This window comes from Phyllopteryx taeniolatus, chromosome 8 (assembly GCF_024500385.1).
Source record: "Phyllopteryx taeniolatus isolate TA_2022b chromosome 8, UOR_Ptae_1.2, whole genome shotgun sequence".
NCBI classification, from domain to species: domain Eukaryota; kingdom Metazoa; phylum Chordata; class Actinopteri; order Syngnathiformes; family Syngnathidae; genus Phyllopteryx; species Phyllopteryx taeniolatus.
The window spans coordinates 28,019,305-28,041,703 of NC_084509.1; the positions used below are offsets into that span (position 1 = coordinate 28,019,305).

The 22,399-nt window shown below is 43.1% G+C and overlaps 2 protein-coding genes across 3 annotated transcripts in view; one reads left to right on the forward strand and one right to left on the reverse strand.

Annotated features, from left to right (window-relative positions):
- gbe1b (glucan (1,4-alpha-), branching enzyme 1b) overlaps window positions 1-22,399 on the reverse strand; it is a 63,785-nt gene that overhangs the window by 40,374 nt on the left and 1,012 nt on the right. The window contains exons 2-7 of the mRNA XM_061780990.1: window positions 13,477-13,646; window positions 9,014-9,129; window positions 6,978-7,103; window positions 5,651-5,786; window positions 3,669-3,759; window positions 1,003-1,212 (exon numbers count right to left, since the gene is read on the reverse strand). Of these exons, the coding sequence (XP_061636974.1) occupies window positions 1,003-1,212; window positions 3,669-3,759; window positions 5,651-5,786; window positions 6,978-7,103; window positions 9,014-9,129; window positions 13,477-13,646 (849 nt within the window). The remainder of the gene's footprint in view (window positions 1-1,002; window positions 1,213-3,668; window positions 3,760-5,650; window positions 5,787-6,977; window positions 7,104-9,013; window positions 9,130-13,476; window positions 13,647-22,399) is intronic.
- Window positions 18,565-22,399, forward strand: part of cadm2b (cell adhesion molecule 2b) — a 128,832-nt gene continuing 124,997 nt past the window's right edge. Inside the window, exons 1-3 of one of the 2 annotated variants that reach the window (XM_061781014.1) lie at window positions 18,565-18,762; window positions 20,931-21,020; window positions 21,701-21,777. The gene's annotated coding sequence lies outside the window, so the exon portion shown is untranslated. Of the gene's footprint in view, window positions 18,763-18,801; window positions 21,021-21,700; window positions 21,778-22,399 lie in introns of those variants that run through there. The other variant, XM_061781015.1, reaches the window with a different exon arrangement.

Consider the following 22,399-nt stretch of genomic DNA (forward strand, 5'->3'; position numbering starts at 1 on the left):
ATTGAAATGAATAATTAATCGAGTTCAATATTTTAGAAAGCAAAAGTACAAGCTTCTTTTGGGGAGGGATAACAAGAAGCCCACAAGGTAAACCAGCTAACATTCAGCGTAGAGGCCATTCGAAGTATCAAATCTCGATGTATCTAACAATTTCCTGCAGCATTGATACACAAACGTCAAACATCGTTATGAATGTTTCAGATCCAAGTATGCACACACTTTGTTTTGAAGGTAGAACATTTAATTCCGTCCGAATTTGATGTTGATTAACCTTCCTGTTGTCATGTGTCGAATTGAAGTCAAGAATTGAAAGTAGATTTTCAGTACTTAAAAAAACAATCTGCTTGGCTTGAAGGGGGCATATGATGGAAAATAGTTTTTTTATTGCTCGTACAGTATATCGCCGCATATTTGCAGTTCGGCATTCACAAATTCACATTTGCCAAAGCAATACAAGTATTGTTTTGCCGCCATTCTGCGGAATCTTGGCGCCAAGAACTTATGTTAAAGTGAGTTGAGGAGCTTCATTTAGACAAAAAAAATTGGAATGTTTTGACAACATCTTGTTGCATATACAGGCAAAGGTTTAAAACTGTTTTTCAGCTTCTTCATACCACGTCAGTGATATACGCTTGTTGAAATACCCCAGGGATCGAAAAATCACGCTGCAGCGTTCTACAAACACCATTTTGATCCTTTCTTAAATGAAGGCTTATGTTCTGGGGCTGCTTTTCTAAATATAACACTGGATGTCTTGAATGAGAGCAAGGAACAAAGAAATCAGAAGTCTCTAAAGCCAAAATGCAACAAAATGCGCTGCCCAGTGCGAGAAGTCTCTGGGGCTGCTTAGCTACGTCTGGCACAGGGTGTGTGGAGTCTGTGCAGGGCACAAAGAAATCCCAACATTTTCAACGCATTCTGGAGCAGCTGCCCAGTGTCAAAAAGCTTGGCCTCAGACCCCAGAACGGTCTCGTAACCCCTTTTTAATTATCCAAGTAGTACCTGGAATAATTGAAGAGGCAGCTGTCCCAGAGGCTGTGCTCCCCACGCGGAGGCGAGTGGAAGAAGCACGAGTCGGAGCCGTCAAACTTGTTGAGGCCGTCCTCCGTGTTCTTGGACGCGTGGCTGTGGACCACGTCCAGCAGCACCACGATGCCCATCGAGTGCGCCACGTCGATCAGATGCTTCAGCTCGTCAGGATTGCCGTAGCGACTGAGGAGGACACCGAACGCAGAGTTTAGGTTATGAACTCCAGGTTTAATGCCAGTGCTGTATTGATCGGAATGCGGCCCAGAGGAATTGGAGGAGGTATGTGTGTATGGAGCTCTTTTGATATACTTATACCTCAACTCATTACGTAGTTACTATTTATTACTGCAAACCTACCGAGCACCTGTGGAGTAGTGGACATTGGTGGAGGAAGAAGCCATAAATTGGAGACTTTACACCGATTTTATCGGGCTGATCGGTATTGGCCGATATTTAGCATTCTATGCCGATCGGCTTTAATGTCATAATTCGCCGATCAGATCAATGACGTCATTGATCAGCTCCGCAAAAGACATTTACTCCGCGTCGCCGCGTGCGCAGTATATTTGAATGCAAAAGCTAGTTTATTTTTAGCCTTGTCGCATGTCTTTTGACGTAGTACTGTAAATGGACAACGAAGTTATTACAAAATTATAATAATACATGTCGGCGGCGTGGGACAAACAACACGTCGGAGTCAGGCAACACGTAATGCCCAGATCAGACTACAAGACAAATTTGCTCTTTGACTACTGCAATAAAATCTTGTATTCCGATACCGCCGCATCCCGTTTTTTACGATCATTGGGCTTTATCTTGTCAATGCCGATACGCTCGGTACCGTGACGACGACGACAACAAGAGTGGAGCGCGTCGACTTTGTATTATAAGGACAAAATGGGGAAAAACGTGTCTCAGGACAGGAGAGGACGTTCGTTTAAGGCTTTCTTGAGGTATGGTCACATACTTTTAATACGATACGGCTCGCAAGCAGGCAACACAATGTTATGTAGCCTAGCAAGCTAGTGGTAGCACAAACGGTTGGACGTCAATATTCCGCCGTTCTGTCGAATCATGCTCTACAGTTTCGGTGTGGGTGAAGTCATTTAATTAAAAAGACAGTCATTGAATTACAGTAAGTTAGCACCCATTATTTCTGTCATGTTGTAACGTTGGTTTGACCTGACTCATTAGAATACACGACCTGACTAGAGCAGTGATTTCCAACCTTTATGGAGCCAAGGAACACATTTTACAATTGAAAAATCTCACGGCACACCAACAAACAAAAATGTCACAGAAAGTGGATAGCTTAATGACTGTATTCACTTCCTGCCATCTAATAGAAGACCATTCATTCGTTCTGTCTGTCACTATGCCTCACTGGCATAAATAGAGGAACAAAGATACATTATTTATTGTAAATATCATTTTTTGGAGCAATTAAGTACACAAGTATATACAGTAAATGAACAGGTCATTTAAATAGCCACATTCCTCCATCTTGTGATCGGAGATCAGTTTTTTTAAACTCGCTGATAGGTGATCGGCCCCAAAAATCCTGATCGTTTAAAGCCTAATAAATTGTATGCATTTTCTTTCATTTCACAGTGGATAAAGCATTAATCCAAATGAAAACAATTCTGATTAGCTATACTAGAGCGCTACAATCTTGTTATCGATCCAAATTAAGACCGTTTGTGCCCGGACTTGAGTCCTACCTAAAAAGAGTGTTGCAAAGTCGCCTGATCGATTTTTGGCCACACTCCTCCTATTTTCCGAATAACGCCGGCTCCCGTCCTTCCTCGCTGCTACCGTCCCATCGGCCTCCTTGCGAAGCAGCACGCCTCGCGCCAGCATTAGCCGTTTCGCTGTATTCAAGCGTTCCGGTTTTAAATGACAGTGAGAGTTCAATCATGGGTGAAATTACACTATATACCTTACACTCGGGGGCTTAGGGTATACTCCCAATATGCGAGGGAAGGGGTGGTGAAGGTGGGACGGGGGGGGGGGGCTCGGGGTCTCTGACAGAAGATAAACACTCAGACTAGTCAAGCTTTATCAGAGAGTCCCGCTCTCTGGATTAACTTGAAATGTGTTTACAGAGAGATTACTGCTGGGGTCAGGCGCGCTCACCTTGATCGGACAACCAAGGCAGGAAATTGCTCGCTCTGTTTTGTCTCAGAGGCCCCTCGCTGTGAAATGACACGACTCGAGAAATATTTGTGGTGAACACGCAAATGGTGCGACGACGTGGGGAAAATCCCTCCGCCGGTCATTACTGATTTAATCAATCGGCAATGTTACGAGGATTATTGTTCCGTGTGCCTATTGATTTTCAATGATATTTGGTATTGAATGTTCGCGGTAGCTGAGGTCAAATTAGTACAGGTTGACCTCTGTCGTAACTAATCTCGAAAGATTCCGTATTTATTGTTCTACCACGTGATACCTACTGTATGAGATACAAAATAGCCGAGATGAGTACATAGCTGAAAACATCAAACCATTACAGTTTTGAGCAATATTAGATAAAAAAAAATAATCACAGCTGGCGACAAGTCACAATTTTCAACCGATCTCGAAACATTTCAACATTAATGTTATAAGCAAGAGCCCTGCTAATTTCTGTGACATACCTGGACGCCGCGAAGAAGCTGGTAACCTGATAGCCAAAGCTTGCATAATAGGCGTGCTCCATGATGGCCATCATTTGAATGCAGTTGTAACCTGGACACAGCACATACGGTTTGCAAATGTACTATGCACTCCATGTTTTGTTTTCATGTTTAACATGATCACGCTGTCTCTATAGATTGTTTGTTTTGCAGGTCAAGGTAAAAGTTTACAGCATGATTCAGTGAGGAGCGCGGCACCTCCGTCTGCTCGCGTCGCCTCATTTCCTGCCGTCGCCGCAGGCCTTGTTGTCGTCTCTCTCGGAGATTTGTAGGATGTCAGCAGACCGCGTGGGAATGACGCGTAACGACAACGTTAACCACAACACATGGCCACTATTTTGGCTGAATTCCCATCTCATGCCCAATTGCCTAGATCTCCATTTATTTATATGTACATTTGAAGTAACACATACGGTATCTGATATGGAGGTGTTTATAGTCACAGAACACACGAAACATCGCTGAAATGGCATGTAAATAAACATCAACACCTGAAGTAAACAATAATGCGTAAATACTACACTACTCAACTTTTCCATTCCACTTTACTACAGAGATATGGTTTGTAATTTTTTAAAATTGTAAATAAGTTCTTTATCATTCTATAGCTGAGCTTGGTTGGGCTTTTAATCTCGTTGTGCTGTTGCGCAATGATAAATCAATTCTGATTCTGAAAATACCAAATCCACTCATTTTAACTGGGGGGGGGGGGGGTCGGTAAGAGTCAGGAGTTCAAGTAAAACATCTCAGCATGGTCCTACGAGAGCGGCCTCCATGAGTAGAAGACAACAGGAGGCTTTGAAGCCATCGCCGCGCGCTCCAGAGGGAAGCCCTACGGTAGCTACACGCCGGAGACGAAGCAAAACGAGACCTTCTGTGGGTGTGTGCCAGCATTTCTACAAAGGGTGAAAAGATAGCGGAGATTCACCTTCAGACGCACTACGATTGGGACTTCCCTGAGCTGCAGCAGGTAGACGGTTTGACAGGCGACAAGCTGGGGGAAAGCACTTATCAGATGGCTTCTGCGCATTATGATATCCATCCATCCATTTCCTGTACCGCTTATCCTCACTAAGGTTGCATTAGTAGGAGACAAATGATGCATTTGTTTGACAATTGAAACCAGCTCCCACGTGTCTTGATAACATGTCTGACATGCTTTTGTCAAACTACCCCATGGATCAAGAATTCTAAGCACATTTTCAACATTCTTTCTTGCCTTGCTAAAATTAGGTGAATTTGCGGTTTCACTCGCATCATCACAAATGCGCCAAATTACAATTCCGATACGTGAATGACACTTGTCCAAACAAATACAATGATGCCCTCCCCCTCCCGCCTATTCGCAGTTGCAACCTGCAAATGTGCGGTTTTGGCGCGCTTTCTATAAAGCTCTGAGATACCGCAAGATGGCGCCAAAGCCCTGACAGTCCCATCTTTTTTGGAACGTGTTGCAGCCATAAAATTCCAAGTTAATGATTATTTGCTTTTAGTTTGAACATTAAATATCTTGTCTTTGTAGTGTATTCTATTAAATATAGGTTGAACATGATTTGCAAATCATTGTATTCTGTTTTTATTTACGTCCCAACTTCATTGGAATTGGGGTTGTAAGATTATGTTATAGTTGAGCGAGACAAATAAAATTGTGGTTGGTTTTCTAGTCTAAGTCAGTTTAATTACACCTGCGAGCAACAATATGGAGACATTCCAGATGGCCATGAGGGGGCAAAATGTTTTTTTTAGTTCAGACGTCACTGCAGGCGATGAGACGTGAATGCAAAATGAAAAGATTTCCTCGAGGCCGCCGTCAACAAAAGTGCTCGCTCTGTTAATTCCATATCACTATGGGTATTGTGACACAAAGTGGATTTTTTTTTTTTTATAAAGCCAACAGAGACACCACGGTTAATGAATAAATGACGTTAAGCGTCACATCTTACCCAGGTCTTTTATACGAGGCAGCACGTTGATGGTGAAGTTTCTGTACGACGCGATCTTTCCCTCAGGTGACGCGATGCCCACGTGGGCCTCGTAGATCCTCAGGTGCGTGGGTTTCATGGGCCGCGGGTGGATGTGCTGGAGAGAAAAGCGAAGAAATAGCAAAAAACATCCTCCCGGAGCCAGCCGCGAAAAAAAAAAAATATTCTCTTTCAACAAAGGCTTCTGTGGTATGAATCACATCGTCTGTGTTACGCAAGAGATTTGTTTGGCGCTAACATCCTGACGGCTACACAACAGGACTTGAACCCACGATTTGAAGCACATGAAGCAGCCACTTGAACATACCATCCAGTGACAAAGCTCTCTCTGTAGGATGTTAAAAGAGAAATTGAAGCTGCAAGCAGCAATGAATTGGCCCCTCGCAGCCACTTTTTCATGGCGAGTTCCCAACACCATCAAACTTTGACGCTATGCTCCGCCAATATTAGATGAAGTAGGTAAAAAAAAAAAAAGCTTTGCAATTCAGCATTAGCTGTCGTTTGTGGATAACTGCTTCCGGTTTGGGCTTATTTTGGCAAATTTTCTCTTGTAAAAGTTCGTCAAAGTACATGTCGATCTGTGAATCTGATGTGGGGGCACTAATTTCCTTCAGCTTTTCACAGGGGTTAATGGAGTGAAGTTTTTTGTTTGTTTTTTTAAAGCCTGTTTAGGATACCTGCTTCTGATTGGAGCTCGCAAATTTCCTTGTTTGTCAAAGTTCATACAAGCCCTGGAATTTTCTTGTTACAGTAGACATGTCCACCAAGTCGATCGGGGAATCTGGTGCCAGGGACAAATTTTTGCCAACTTTCCAGGGTGCACAACAGAGTAAATTTATGGCTGGTTGCATTTGGGACTGCAAATATTTTCACCGGGACGCACACATTTTGGAGCATGTTGAAGCAGCCAAAAAAAGCGATTCATTAGTTGTAAGAATCAGAATCACGGGGGCGGTTGTGGTTCAACTGGTAGAGCGGGTCCTCCAGTGACCGAAAGGTCGTCGGTTCGAATCCCGGCTCCGACTGTCGAAGTGTCCTTGGGCAAGACACTGGGCCCTAATTTGCAACCAGTGGGCCTGGCAGCACCTTGCATGGCAGCATCCACCCTTTGGTGTATGAATGTGTGCGTGAATGGGTGAATGTGATGCTTTTTAAAGCGTTTTGGACACCGTATGGTGTTGATAAAGTGCTATATGTAAGTGCAATCCAAAAACAAAGTGATGCCAAGATGGTGTTGACACTGATTCTGACTGGTTCCCAAGAAGAACCAAATTAGTAATCCCCTTACAATGTACGGCTGTGAGGGGTCCCAGTGAATCCAGTCGTAGATGACCGTTTTCTCCTCCCTGGTCACATATTTTGCCCAAGGCGAGATCCGGTAGAGCCGCTCCCCATCCTTAGTGTGAACCACCACCTGGTAGAAGACGACAACCAATTATAAGCAATGAGCACATTACGAGGACAGCCAATGGAAACACAGTCGTAGGGTAGAAAGGATTTCGGTTGTACAGTGTTGAAAGATATACTAGATAGGGCTGTAACAGTACATTTATTTGGATTGGGATTTTTCAGTAAATTACAAAAAAAAAATAATAATAATGGCTTTGAATCATCCTACTTATGGTATGGATTAGGTATTTTTTCTCTGTAGATTCTCATTCATTCTGCTCATACTACTGTAATCTGTAAATGTTGAATTGAGGCAACTGGACTCTTTGTTGTTGAAGACATTTCACCTTTAAGAAGAAAAGAATTTCCCCCCTTTCTACTTTAGAACTCAAACACCTACTTTAAACCTGAAAAAAAAAAAAAAAAAACATTTTCAGTTTTAATTTAGAAATGGAAAAAGCCTTTTTCAGTCCTACTTGAAAATTGAAAAAGCCTTTTCAGATTGGTGAAACCTCTTCAACAACCTTCGGATTCAACTTTTGCACCAATTCAACCTTTTGCGAATCAGGTATTTCTGTAGTCTTTGGTAAAACATGGACCATATGAAACTGAACCGACGCGCTTTAAGGGCATTTAAATAGAACTGAAACCATGAGAGTCAGAAAAAGCTCCCAGTCCAGTCTGCAGTGTTACGCACAGTACGTGTTCCGTCCCGCGCGGATCCCGGCTAATTCTGGCTACTCCTGTGCAGTAATGACCAGTGCCACCTGCCTGAGTGCTGTTGGCCACAACCCCCTCTAGGCTTGTTTTCATTACAGCCAGCCTCCGGGGGGTCCAAGTTCCCCCGACTGACGTCCTTCAGAACTTACAGGATTAGGAAAAATAAATAAATGCGCTAAGGTGGTCCTTCACACAAATTGGCCAGTATCAGGCACGTTAAAAAGAAATCACGGGGGAAAACTAGCAGCAGCCAGGCAATGCGCGAACCATGCAAGGTGTGAGGTGTTTGATCACTTCAAAAATACTTCCCTGCCGGGCATCATCAAGAGCAAGTGCCCACACTGCTTGTTTGTTTAGACAAATTGGACCCCAGAACAAATCGGACACAGGGCTCTACATTAGAGCGGCTGGCGCTCGGCTTTGATGAGGGAGCGCGGTGGAATTAATTGTAAAGCGGAAGCTGGCTGCGATGCAGCCATTGACGGGCAGCAAGGGGTGTGCAGGGGCGGGCACGTGCCAGTGCTTCCATCTGCTTCTTATCATCCCAAGACTGACCTCCGCTGACAATGGGAGCGAGGCAGCCTGTCCAGGAGAGGGAGGGGAGCGCCTGAGATGACCCGGTCCCAAGGACAGTGGCGCCGTGACGCCTTCAATTCCACGGCTAGCATCTTATTTCGGGATTGGGTTTCCCAGCTATATCGAGGTTCACATACCGAGGCCCCACTAGATCCAGCACCCCAGTGACCCTAGTGAGAAAAAAACAGTACGAAAAAAATGCACGATGAATGAATGGTCTCTATCTATCGTGCATGTTCGCCTAGGGTTGCTGGGTCTGGAACATATCCACCGCAATGAACGGGGGTTCACTACATTTTTCATCCTCGTGACTTACACGGGAGACAACGCAAAGCAGGAGGTATGTGTTTTGCATTTAACCTTGATGAATTTTTTACAAGCGCTAAAAAAAAAAAAACAATCAGCTGCAGCCAGAGTGGGCCGTGTTGTGCACTGAACAAACATGTCCCGCGGGAGTGGAAATGAAAACAAGCCCCCACGCCGCACACTGCCTGCGCGCCGTAGTCTCCCTTCTGCTCGCCGTTCATGGCGCAGCGCCAGCCTTTCGCACAGGGTTTACGGGACGTGGGCGGGGGCGCAGCGTCGACACGGCACCCGCTGAGGGCGTGAAAGTCGGCGTGAAGATGCGCTGCTGCCTACCTTGAGCTTGGTGTTGTGATCCACAGCGGGAGACCCGTCACGCTTCGGCGGGAGAATCAGCTCCCACTTGCCGTAATCTCTCTTCGTGTACGGGTGGGAGAATTTGTCCCAGCTATCTAGGAGGAGAGTCGAAAACACAAACATGTGAGTCGGGGATCAATGTAATACACACTCAGATTAGACCTGATATGAAGATGATACATTAGCGGGAGTAGTGAGGCACACCTCCTCATCAATGTATCAGGGGTTGGAAAACGGCTCATCAATAGTTTTTCTTTTAAAGAAAAGTTCATCACCAGATTTTTGCTTTCTTTTCAGGAAGCTGCAAGATGAGTTGGTTGTTTTCTTTTCGATAAGTGCAAAATCTTCTTATTAGGAAAGTGCAACACCAAGAGTTTGTTTTCTTTTTAGGAAACTGTAACAAGAATAGTTTTCTTTTTTTATGGAATGCGTAAGAGCTATAGCTTTTCTTTTATCGGAAAGTCCATCAATAGCGTGCTTGCTTTTTAGGAAAAAGCAACATCAATTGTTTGTTTTGTTTTTTGGGAAAGTGCCACATCAACAGTTTGTTTTCTTTTCAGTCCAGTGCAAAATCAATGCCGCCCTCTTTTTAGGAAAGTGTAACATTAGTTTGTCTTTCTTTAGGGGACAGTAATACCAAGAGATTGTTTTCTTTCAGAAAGAAATTGAAACAGCAATAGTTTGTTTTCTATTTAAGGAAGTGCAACATCAATTGCTTGTTTTCTTAATTCCGTGGCACACACTTTAGAAAGAAGAAAAAGTGTGATGAAGTGTGTGAAGAATGATTTACCCGCAAACCCCAACCACCCTCAATTCCTTCATCGGAAAACAAGTTTAACGTACCGCTAAAAGCATATAGCTAGCCAGGACACCAGAGGCTGAGCTGCACTGTTTTTTTTGGTATTTATTTATTTATTTATTTATTTAATTTTTTTAAAAACAGAGTAGACATTTTGTTAGAGAACAAGGCATTTCCATTTCCTGTCTCGTAATATATTTGATTGATTCGATGATAGCACAAAAGCACCTTAGCGCTCCCCGATATACAGTATCAGTATTACGTATCATCAAAGAGGATCGAAACACAATAAAGCCTGCGGGATTATTGACATTGTGGTCCTCAGCACATTAAAACAACATACAACATAAAACAAAGACAAAGTGCAAAATCCAATCAGCAATGTGAGCGATATCAAAACTAGAACTCTCAAATATTGACGTAAAAGCTACGTACAATAATACATATTAACAATCACATATTCATTTTTTATAAGGTGCATACACCTGAAAAACACGGTAATGGCAGCAGCAGGGCAACAGAGCTAGACATTCAAATAAAACAGTCAAGGAATCAGTATATTTGGGGTGGGAACTCGGATGACAAATATGTTTTCTACTGTGAAATAGGATTACTAATGTACCAGTAAATCCCGAGAAAATATATTGCATTATATTTACCCAAATAAGGGTGGATTACAACGCAAAATAGTTGAAAAAGTACAATCGAAAACTCCTTTTTCCACTACTCCCCAAATCCTCGATTGTAAAAGCCAGCCCCAGGGAATTTCATTATTTTTGATTGCTAATGAAAGAATTCAAAGTCACTTCCTGTCTCTTTGCTTTCTGCCTAAACAGCTCCCTACCGGCCTTGTCGAGTTCACCAGCTCTGCTCTCCTCCAAGATGACATGCCCACTTCGCCACTCAGTGAATCAAAGAGACCTGCTGAGAGCACGTTACCGACAGCTGAAGGGAACATTTTACAGCGCTGAACATTTGTCACGCCGGCCATCCGGTCCACGTCTCCAATCCGTATCTGCTTGCCCTTGATGAACGGAAAACAACGGCAGAATGGGAAGTGACACGCCACACTGGAAGTCATCCGGGATTTATAGCCTGAAGTGCACCGCGGCAGAATATATGCATCAGTTCCGAAATCACAGAAAATGACGGAGCGATGTCACAATGTAATCACTCTCAGACGAGGAAATGTCGGAACAGCGCTTCTATACATTTTCAACGGATGAAAAATGAGAAAATGTGCAGAGATGATAAAAGAGGCATGCAACTGTGTCAGTGTTCACTGCATCAGATGAAGATGGATGTATTTTAGGGGTCCACCCCCAAAACCCGCTCAGTGGAACCCCCTGGAAAGTTAGAAACAAATAACCCCCGACACCAGTTTCAATAATCAGTTGGAAATTGATCAACATGTCTAGCATGACAGGACGCACGAAAGACTCTCAAGGACCCATGCCCTGGGCTGGGATGTCTGCCATTTTGGGCTCATTTCAAGGCTTGTATTTGGACAATCTTCGATTTGGGAATTTACCCAAACGAGACCCGATCAGAAGCATGTATTTTTTTTTTTTTTTTGCCTACACCATCTATCGTGGTCAAAGTAATTTCATTTGAGCTTCATGCACAGGCACGAAGCAGTTATGCTTACTTTTAGCCTGAGACTTTTTTTTCCTCCCCCAATGTGTCAAATGAGTTATGCATAATGACTGGTATGTGCAATAAGACCACGTACTCAAATACATTTGATTTAAAAAAAATAAAAATAAAGAAATATGAAAGCACTAAATAAGGCCTCGAGTGTGAGGTACTTTGTTTATCTATTTGACAGATGATATGCAATCTGGTGTAAAGTAGCTAATGATGATGAAAATAAATGATCTTGACTGACTCGGAAACCATTAACTTGATCTGACTTTCAAAGTTGGCACGGCGGGTGAAAAGGAGTTCTGGGGGCAAACACAGAGCTTTTTCACTCTCTCATCAACTATGCCTGCGATGATGAAATAAGCAGCTACTAAAATATTAAAAGCACACTCCCACATTCTAAAGAAGACAGTCCCCCGCTTCAGTATTCAAGACGATCCCGTGTGATCAATATTTTCCACATTTCCGACTCCCAGGTCGGCCGATCAAAAGGGCCGACAGCCTCGTTCCACCTCCTGCGCATTTTGATCTTAATTTCTGCTTCTTTTGTGTTCAGCAGCAGAGCCACGTTAAATATCTTATTAACTGCTCTGCCCAGATACAACGTTTTTTTTTTTGTATGTGCAATCTCTTGACCACATTGGGAAGAAACTTGAAATTAAGAGTCACATTTTCATTTTCTCTGACATTGTTACAGCGGAGCGTCGTCAACTATGCACAACAAATTGGCAGGGAAATGAATAAGTGTTTAGAGAGAAAATTATAGAACAGCTGCACAGCAAGCACAGACGTCCAAAAATTATCGCTATTTTGTTGCTGTTTTTCCCACTTAAAAAATAAATAAATAATCAATTCAGCTTAGCTGAGTGACTATATAGCCTATTCAGAAATACTTCCATTATAATTTTCGCACTTATGTTTCTACCGCAATGTTTACTGGGAACGGATTCCATTTATACCATGATATGAATTTGAAGCCACATCACCCGGCCCGAGAAGGGTTCATATGGGGTTTTGCTTTGGTGCCTGGTTCCCTTAATGGTGATGTATGGGCACAGAAGTTTCCAACTTTGAAGCATGAATTTCTTTTTAGATCAAATTCAAAACCCAATTGAGTTTGATTTTGTGTGAGCTGAGGCCGAGCTTAGTCCCACACAATCACACAGTTGTTGTTTTTTTTTTCCCAGAGATTATTTTTCTTTACTAAAATAAGAACCCTATGTATATAGTCAGCCCATCCATCCAATTTCTATCGGGCTAATAATCCTCATCGGGATCGTGACTGAGCTGGAGCCTATCCCAGATGAGTTTAGCCGAGAGGCGGGTTTACAATCTGGATTGGTCACCAGCCAATCGCGGTGCACCTATGCATATACTGTACAAAAGTGGAAAATGAATCTTAAGCTTAACGGTAACACACAATGCAAAACTCCATTGACTGGCTAGCAAAATTACCATTGCTGCCGCTATGTTATGACTCTCCAAGAAACGGATATCAATACAAAAATGGTGCAGCAACACAAGTAGACAGACAATACTACACAAAGGCGTGTGTGTCTTTATGCTCAGAGAAAAACGACTAATATTACTGCAGTTTACTGCGCACAATGAATGGATGAAGTCGTGATGCACTGTTTTTGTGTTATTACTGTATGTTAGACGTATGTCCAGAGTGCTACTTTTCTTATTAAAACACTACATTTTTTGTGTTGGAGTTTTATGGAGTACTGGAGCAGATGAACGGCATTTCCCTTTATTACAATGGGGAAAGATGACTTGAGACATGAGTGTTACTGACGGAATTAAACTGGTAAATCAAGGCACCACACTGTATGAAGGGGATTACTGTATTTTTCCCTGGCTCATTTTCTAACATCAAGTCATCCGTGAGCAGGTGTGCCGACTGACAGCTAAGTGAAAATTGCCAGAATATTGCGGGGAATTCTTGTGAGCACGCTGATGGAAGAGCTGCCTGTTCTCACCCCGAGAGTCTACTTACTGAAATCACCGGTGAGGAAGAGGGCCTCCGCAGCTGGCGCCCATTCCTTAAAGAAGAGGCTGTTGTTGGGCTGCCGCTGCACGCCAAAGGTCCAGTAGCTCCGCGTAAACTGGTCGAAGCCGCCCTCTGCCTCTTCCAGCTGGAAAAGCTGCTTCTGGAACAGCTCATACCTGCAAAACAACAAGGAGAGACCAGATGAAAACACAACATGGCGGCTATTAGGCTTGGAAGCGGTTAGTGGACTACAACTCCGGTTGTGTGGCTATTAAGGGTGGAACCGATTAGTCGACTTTACTACTCCGCATCAACGTTGAAAGCTTGACGTGAAGTAATCGTCTTCCAAGTGGGCCAATTTACAGTGGACTTGCAATGTTCCCTTCCGCTGCCGTCGCCGGACTATAATGCACTGAGGAGCAGCGAAATATCCGGCCAACAAGTCTTCATACATCTGCGCGGGTCTGACAGTACGAAAATAATCTGCTTGTGGTTAAGAATAGCGGTTCGCTTTACTGGCATTGGCGGTTTTAATGGCCACAAGTGTTAAAATAGTCATAGAAATGGTGACCTTTGGATTTGCGGTGAGGGACAAGGGCAGCGGTCGTCCTCAAAATGTTATGTCCAATAACGCGTTGACAACAACTGTGTGCTAACGGGCACTTTCCTCATATCACATTTACAACGCGACACCCATGCCACTTTACAACACTATCATAACACATACAGCCGTACTACGCAACATATGTGGAAATATTTGACTAAAAATGAGACTCCAATTGAATATCAATGACGTCATCGATTAATCGACTTCGACGTGACTAACGACAAAAAAAATCTTTGGTTGTTCAACCCTCTGCGACTATCAGTAAAATAAAATTCAAATACAGACAAAAAATAACCCATTTTATTTAGGTTTGTTTTTGTGGTTCTCAAACTGGGGTCCCCGGACGCCTAGGTGTCCACAAGCCGTAACTTAGGGTTCAGCAAAATAATTTGCAATATTCTTTCCTTTTTTTTTAAAAAAAAAGTGCATACCTACATATGGAGACCAGTGCATCATGAAATGATAAATACATTTGGCTTGATTTGGATATTTCCAAGTAGACCTCTTTCTGTGGTGACACTGCCATGGAAATGGGATACACATCAAAATCTTGTGCAAACTCTTCGCAAAAGAGCGGAAGCTGTGCACAGGGAGGATCAACTCCATATTTATCCCAATTTCTAAATCGATCAGGTGTTCCCATACTGGAAACCTTTAAATCTCTTCGATGCAACTTGGCCTGGTTCCATCCTGAACCTCTGTCTTTTCACCTTTCAGAAAAGATACGCTGACTACTTTGTAATTGATCTCACTTAGATTCCTGCAGCCAGCTGGTGTCCATATCAGTCCCCCCCCCCTCCCCGGTACAGAAAGCCTCTTTCAGCCAGCTGAGTTAAGTGCACTTGCTTCCCTGTAGCGTCCATGCCAAGCTTTCCACTGGCCTCCTTCAATGCCCTTGGGCGACAGCATGATCAGCTCATGGAACATTTCTCAGCAGCTGCTTGCGGAGTAACAAAAAAGACACACACAAAAAAAAAAATGACTTTTTAAAGTCCAACCGCAAATCTCAAAGAGCAGAAGGAGAGGATTCTCATGAGGGCATTAACAGACTCAATGTTAATATAGAAACAATGCTTTAACCAACTGGAAAACGGAGACAACATTTTATAAGGTCTTCTGTGTTTCATCCAGTCATCCATTTTCCTTACCGTTTATCCTCACTCGGGTCGCGGGCTGCTGGAGCCTATCCCAGCCATCTTCGGGCGGGAGGCGGGGTACACCATGAACTAGTCGCCAGCCAATCGCAGGGCACATAGAAACAAACAACCATTCGCGCTCACATTCACACTGACGGGCAATTTAGAGTCTTCAATCAACCTACCACGCATGTTTTTGGGATGCGGGAGGAAACCGGAGTGCCCGGCGAAAACCCACCCAGGCACGGGGAGAACATGCAAAGTCCACACAGGCGGGGCCGGGACTTGAACCCGGTCCTCAGAACTGTGAGGCATATGTGCTAACCAGTCAATCACCGTGCCGACGTCTTCTGCATTTATAATTTTGTATTTTTTTTCTATTAGCTGCAATGAAATGTTTCCTCATCGTGATGCAAAGAACAGAGAATGACTATTTAACCAAATATAATAGTTTTTTTCTTCTTTACCTTGCACCGGGCATGAATTTGTAATGAAGGTGAGTCACTGTTAGAACTAAAATTACTTTTGCTTCTCTGTCTTGATCCAAAACCATCACATTTCGTTTGATCTTTCGTTTAGCCCCAGCCCCTTCCCTACCAATAATAATAATAATAATAGTAGTACCACATATTCACAGACACTTCATATAATTACAATCATGTCTCTTTGACGGTGTCAATCAAAAATGAGCACAAAGGCAAAATTTGTGAGCTCGTCAATCAAATAAAGTCTCCATTGAGTGTATAGTAAGAAAGATCAGACAGAATAGAAATCTATTTTGAATTCTTGGTATGGAATCGCAGAGTAACTTGTAATATTTTGCCATGGATATGGCAATTGTGCTATAATTGATATATTGCAAGAAAAAAAATGTCTGTTATTTGTGTACGTTTGTGTGTTTGGTGATCTGTCTACTGGATGCTCCGCATACACATTAACAAGTTGAAAAGCGTAATGTTGAGATTTGTTTTAAATTGTGGGGAAAAAAAGTAGAATACAATAATTCCCCGCATATTTGCAGTTCACTATTGACAAATTCACCTGTTCACATTTCTTTGCTTTGGAACCTACCATCAGCAAGTCACTGGAAAAAAAACAACTCACCCATTCACATTTTTGTGCTCTTTCTAAAACACCCGAACACACCACTAGATGCAGCCAAAGCCCTGTCTGCATAGGAAAGAAGTGTAGTAATTGGTGTCAGGGAAATTTGTTGAAGTGACTGAGAGTCAAGTTTTGTATGTCGGGGAGGAGCCAAGTTTAGCCTGGGTTGTTAGTGGAAGTTACGCAGCGTGTCCACATGTACATTTTTAAGGATAATGCTGTGAGATTAGTTTAGTGGGGATCATAGCCTGAGGTATATTTGCAGTCAAAACTGCAAATATAGACAAATTATTATTATTATTATTATTATTTTAAATAGTTGGATTCAAATACTCGAGGTTTTCTCTATTTCTACCAGGGTTTGGTTCCTGTCTCCTTGAAAAATTCTTCAACATCGGAGTAAGAACCCCATTGATATCTGATCCGTGATGCTTGTGAAGACTGGGAGAGGTTTAAATTAAAACTACTATCTTCCAATCCCAGCTGATAATCTTCTGTCAAATTTACGACCCGCCTTCACAGACTCTCCCAGCGGGGCTGTTAAAATCTGCGACCTCGTCTGACGCAGATGGAAAGACAAGTCGTGTTTCGTTTTGCGTGTGACTGATGTTAACTGTAGAGTCTAGACCACCCGAAGAAACACCGACGGCGACTAGTCATCCCCAGACACGCTTCGAGGCCGGCGGCAACGTGGTGGTTAATGTCGCCTTACGGCTAAGTACATTAATGAGGCTAAATGGAGAGCTGGACTTCGGCAGAGCGCTTGACTGGTGGGGGCTACGATTCAGCCGCAGCCCGCAGCTAATCATATTAAATTGTAAGTTCCAGTAGTTCGGCTCAAGTCATTGCATCAATGTCAGTCTCGCTCTGCATGACCAACATCATTTCGGAATCGCGCAGAACTCCGCCATTAATCGGCAGCATTCGAGACATCCCCGCGCTCCTTTTCGTTGGCTCCAATTTGAGAGCTTCACGGCGCCGCGAGCTGTGAGATTTCCTGCCGCCTTGTGCAAGCAGACGGGTAAATAATGAAGCGTGTCAACAGAGCAAGGCGCGGCAGGGCTGTAACCTGCGCGCAGCGTTGATGCTGCTTCTCGCAATCATCAACGCGGCTGCGAGCATTCTGATGAAATACGGCCCCGAGGGCCGGCGGGCTCACGCCGGCCGGCTGGCTGAAGTTGGCGCGGGGCAAAGTTCAACAGACGTGCGTAGCCCTCGGCCATGACACGCTGCTGAAATCTGAAGGGTCCGTCTGTGCGGTCAAAGGTCTTTTTCTGATAAACCAGCTCGATTCTTGGCTTGCTGCCGCGGGGGCGAGAAGACTCAGCGTGATGCCAAAGCTAGAGATAATACTTCCTATGTGATGATGACTGCCAGCCACAGAACGCCTGGGGGGGAGGGGCTTCTCGAGAACCTTCACCAGCAGCGCCTTTTCGTGTAAAAAAATTACAAATGCATTTTTGTACAAAAGCACAACTACTGTTTGGCTGTACATTGGGGGGTACCTGGGCCATCAGTGGGGACTCCCCCGAGTTAATACACCTCTTAATACCACCACTATCACTATGCACTTGTAGAACCCATCAATACTGAGTAAAAACGCAACGTAACACCAAGCAACATTGCCTCGTAAATAATCTGGACCGGTTCAGAAACAATATTTATCTAATAACATGCCCAAAACAGTAAACATTAAAATAAAACACATCATACTCACCAGTGTACTGGAAGCAGTGCAGCCAAAAGAAACGCTATGATTTATTTATTAGGAGGTATTGCCCCCCTTGTTAAATCATGAATTAACTCTGGATAATTACATTTTATTGAACCAGGATCAAAATGGAAAACTCTCACTGGTATGGAAGTAAGTCAGTACTGTAAGTAATTCAGTAGTATAAGTCAGTACTGAAAGTAAGTAGGTAAGTAAAGTGACTAACTAAGTAGGTAAGTAACCTTGGTAAGTACAAAGAAGTATTGAGTTAAGGGTGGAAATACACGTGACACTTGAGGAGCTTTTTGTTGCTGTTTATTTGAATTTGCACAAATTGATTTTTTTTTTCCTTTGTTGTTGTCAGGCCGGCACGGTGATCGACTGGTTAGCACATCCGCCTCACAGTTCTGGGAACCGTGGTTCAAATCCCGGCCCCACCTGTGTGGACTTTGCATGTTCCCCCCGTGCCTGGGTGGGTTTTCTCCGGGCACTCCGGTTTGCTCCCACATCCCAAAAACATGCGTGGTAGGTTGATTGAAGACTCTAAATTGCCCGTAGGTGTGAATGTGAGCGCGAATGGTTGTTTGTTTCTATGTGCCCTGCGATTGGCTGGGGACCGGTTCGGGGGGTACCCCGCCTCCCGCCCAAAGATAGCTGGGATAGGCTCCAGCAGCCCTACTGAGGATAAGCGATAAAGAAAATGGATGGATGGATGTTGTTGTCAGGCATTTCAGGTAAGATTTAACTGGCAAAATGTTATTTAATTAATTCTGCAAATATGGCTTTCCTATAAATTGTGGAAAATGTTATGCATGAGAAATTTCCCAAAATATTGTTCCCTATGTTGTCGTTTTGAAATAATACAAAAATATATTTTTAATATTTGTAATATAATTTGAAGCAGGAAAATACTTGGATTTCACTGCTCAAAAGTGAAAAACCCAAATTTCATTGAGTTTTACTTGCAAGATAAACAGATCTAAAGGAAAATGACTTACTAATCCCAATCTTGGCAAAGCAAATGTGAATCACTTTCTCATCCTGGTCATGACAAACCCTCCCAATCTGTTCAAACCTTTAAGTAAACAAGTTGTTATTTTATGAGGCCTTTGAGGAAAAATGTAAAATTGGTCAACACTAAAGAAGACTATTCAACATTTGCCTCATGCTGAGATATCAAATATTGTTATACGGTAACTGTGACATATATTTGCGTAGAGCACACAGAAGAACCTATGCGGCAGACGAGCAACTATCAATCCAACACATCACAGTGGGGAGCAATTATTTGTGCTACATCAGCGGGGGCTCGTGTTTGAGGCGCACGTCTCGGGCTCGCTGAAGCCTGGCAATCCCAAGCTGGGCGTGTGATGGAACTGACACTTCTTTTCTCAACGCAAGGTTGGAGCCTGGCACGCGGGCTGTAAACACAAAGCGGGCGGTCCCTGACCTGCCATATTACAAAGCAGACCTTCATGAAAATGGATATTAATAATAATAATAGTCATGTGACCACTGAATGGAGTTATGAGGTCTTGTTCCATGCAGGGTTTTCATATGTGCAATTTGTTAATAGTGGAGACAGCTAAGTAAATAATGTTTTGAATTAAAGGCTCAGCAGGTAGGGGTAGTTGGAAATGAATTAGATGAAATATAGACCTTTTCATAATCTTTGGATAACAATGGCCAGGGTTTTTCCGGGTGTCAAGTCAAGCAAGTGACTACTGCTAACTTGAACTGAAAACGGTGACATAAACTTATTGTGATTAGGGTTGCGCCGCCAGATATTCACCAAGGTTGAGGTTTTTTTTCTCCCTATTTCCTTAAAAAAAATCCCTGTGGGTGAGGAGATTAAAAAGTATTATTATTATATAACAGTATGAGTTTGGGGTTAGACCGTTAAGAGTTTCAGTTACGGCTAGGGTCATTGTTCGTAACTTCGAGAGGACCTCCCTCAATAGTGAAACCCCAAAATTCAAATGCCCCACAGATCGTACAATTGGGAAACCAAAGAATGTCAACAAGTCAGGCAAAATGACAATATATCACAGTGAATCATGCAATACTACTGCGCAACTAAAGGATTACCTCCACAAGTCTGTTTTGCTTTTTTTGTCTGATGCCACCACAAAAGAGTACCAGTAATGGAAAACCGGAAAAATGTGACATGACTACTAAGAACTATTTCACAAAAACAAATGTTGTGCTGAGATAGGAAAGCAATACGAGCGTCTCTCCTGGCTGCTCAAAAACAAAAACAAAAAAACAACAAAACAAAAAAAAAGCATGACTAAATCAACACTGTGTCGTTATACACAACCACCGATGTCACTCAGTACTTCCCTCTATGGTATTGCGGCAAGTCGTCAGATTCAGACCAATGTACTACGGTTCAGCTCTGTGGTCACATTGCACAACAACCAGAGAACATTCGAGCAACTCTTTCAGGTACTTTAAGGTCATGCCGCAGCACATATAAAAAAAAAAAAAAAAAAAAAAAAAAAAAAAAAAAAAAGTTGACTTCACTGAATGGCCATTTCTTAAATGCACACACTGTTTTTTCAAATGTTTGAGTGGGGTGCCCACTGAGTGTGCATTTGCGTGCTCCTTTTAGTGTGCGAAAAAAGGCATCAATAATTGTATTGCAATCAAAATCCAAATGGGATCTGTACAGGACAATCTTACAGCACTTCAGCACAGTAAAGTGACATTTTATTGCATTTCAGGCCAACTCACGCCAGTTTTCAGCGACGTATTTCAGAAAGTACTGTTATATAAAAATCAAATGCATATGTAAGTCACAAATGCTCTTGAAGTACAATAATGCACCTGTTTGACATGATTTAGTCTATCTATCGAGCTAATTATCCATCAATCTATCTTTCTTTCTTTCTATCTGTAGCAGAGGTGGAGGACTCAAGTCACTTGATTCAGACTTAAGTCGCTAATTTTGGGACTGCAGACTGGCCTGGCTAAAACTTCAGAAAGACTGGTATTTATGAGACTTGACTTTATGAGACTTGTTTTGGACATACTTGGCAAATAAAGATGATTCTGATTCTGATTCTGATTTAGACCTGAACTACATGACTTGAGAAGTCTTTCCTTTTTACATTAGAAAATCAGCATTTTCATGCTAATGTGGCATTTGTTTTGTTTTGTTTTTTTAAAGAAAGGGTGTTTTTTGTGTATAGTGGACACAAACCTGGCAGCAGCCCACCAGTATGCAATCATGCTGAGTGCATATGCCACCTCATGAAGCAAATAACATAGAGGGAGCCACGAAAATGATTACATTTGGATTCAATGATGACTGTATGTTTTTGATTTTTTTTTTTTTTTAAAAAGGGTTGGGGGTTGATAGAACAATATTGCTTTGGCTTTTGTACATTTTTGAACAGCTTAATTCCAAAAAAAACAAGGTTCCACTCTATTTGTTTACATTCAACCATCAACTGCAGCCAACGCAAGTGACATCATACACACTACCAATATACTATACACATTACTGCCCCATACCGAGATTTCAAATTCAGCACCCCGATGCCCTCATACTGCGGAGTGGAGATTTCAATGATCCTCCTCCCTCTCATCTACAAATAACTTCACACAACATGTGGACTGTGTAACAAAACTCATGTTTGACTGAATTTGTTTTCATTCAACCATCAGCTGCAGCCAACGCCAGTGACGTCATACACGCCACAATCCTGAGATTACAATTTCAGTCTTCTGGCTCCATCATGCAGGTCAGTGGAGACTTCATTCATGTTCCTCTCGCTCATCTACTAAAAACTTCAAGCAATGTGTATATGGAGAAATAAGAGGAATAAAACTCTGGGCCTCCTGAACACAACGTGAAGGGAGAATATGGCTCTTCTTTCCCTCCTCTGGGGAATCTAACAATAACTTGATAGACCTTGAGACCACCAATAGGGTGCTTGTGGAACAGAAACCAACTCACCATCAGGTGGTGATCAGTTGACAGCTCCGCCCCTCTCTTCACCCGAGTGTCCAAGAAATGAGGCCGCAAGTCCGATGACACGACCACAAAGTCGATCATCGAACGGTGTCCTGGTGCCAAGTGCACATGTGGACAACCTTATGCTTGAACGTGGTGTTCGTTATGGACAATCCGTGATGAGCACAGAAGTCCAATAGCAGAACACCGCTTGGTTTCTGATCGGGGGGGGGGCCGTTCCTCCCACTCACGCCCTTCCAGGTCTCACTGACATTGCCCACGTGAGCATTGAAGTCCCCCAGCAGAACGATGGAATCCCCAGCGGGAGCGCTCTTCATCACCCCCTCTAAGGACTCCAAAAAGGGTGGGTACTCTGAACTGCTGTTTGGTGCATAGGCACAAACAACAGT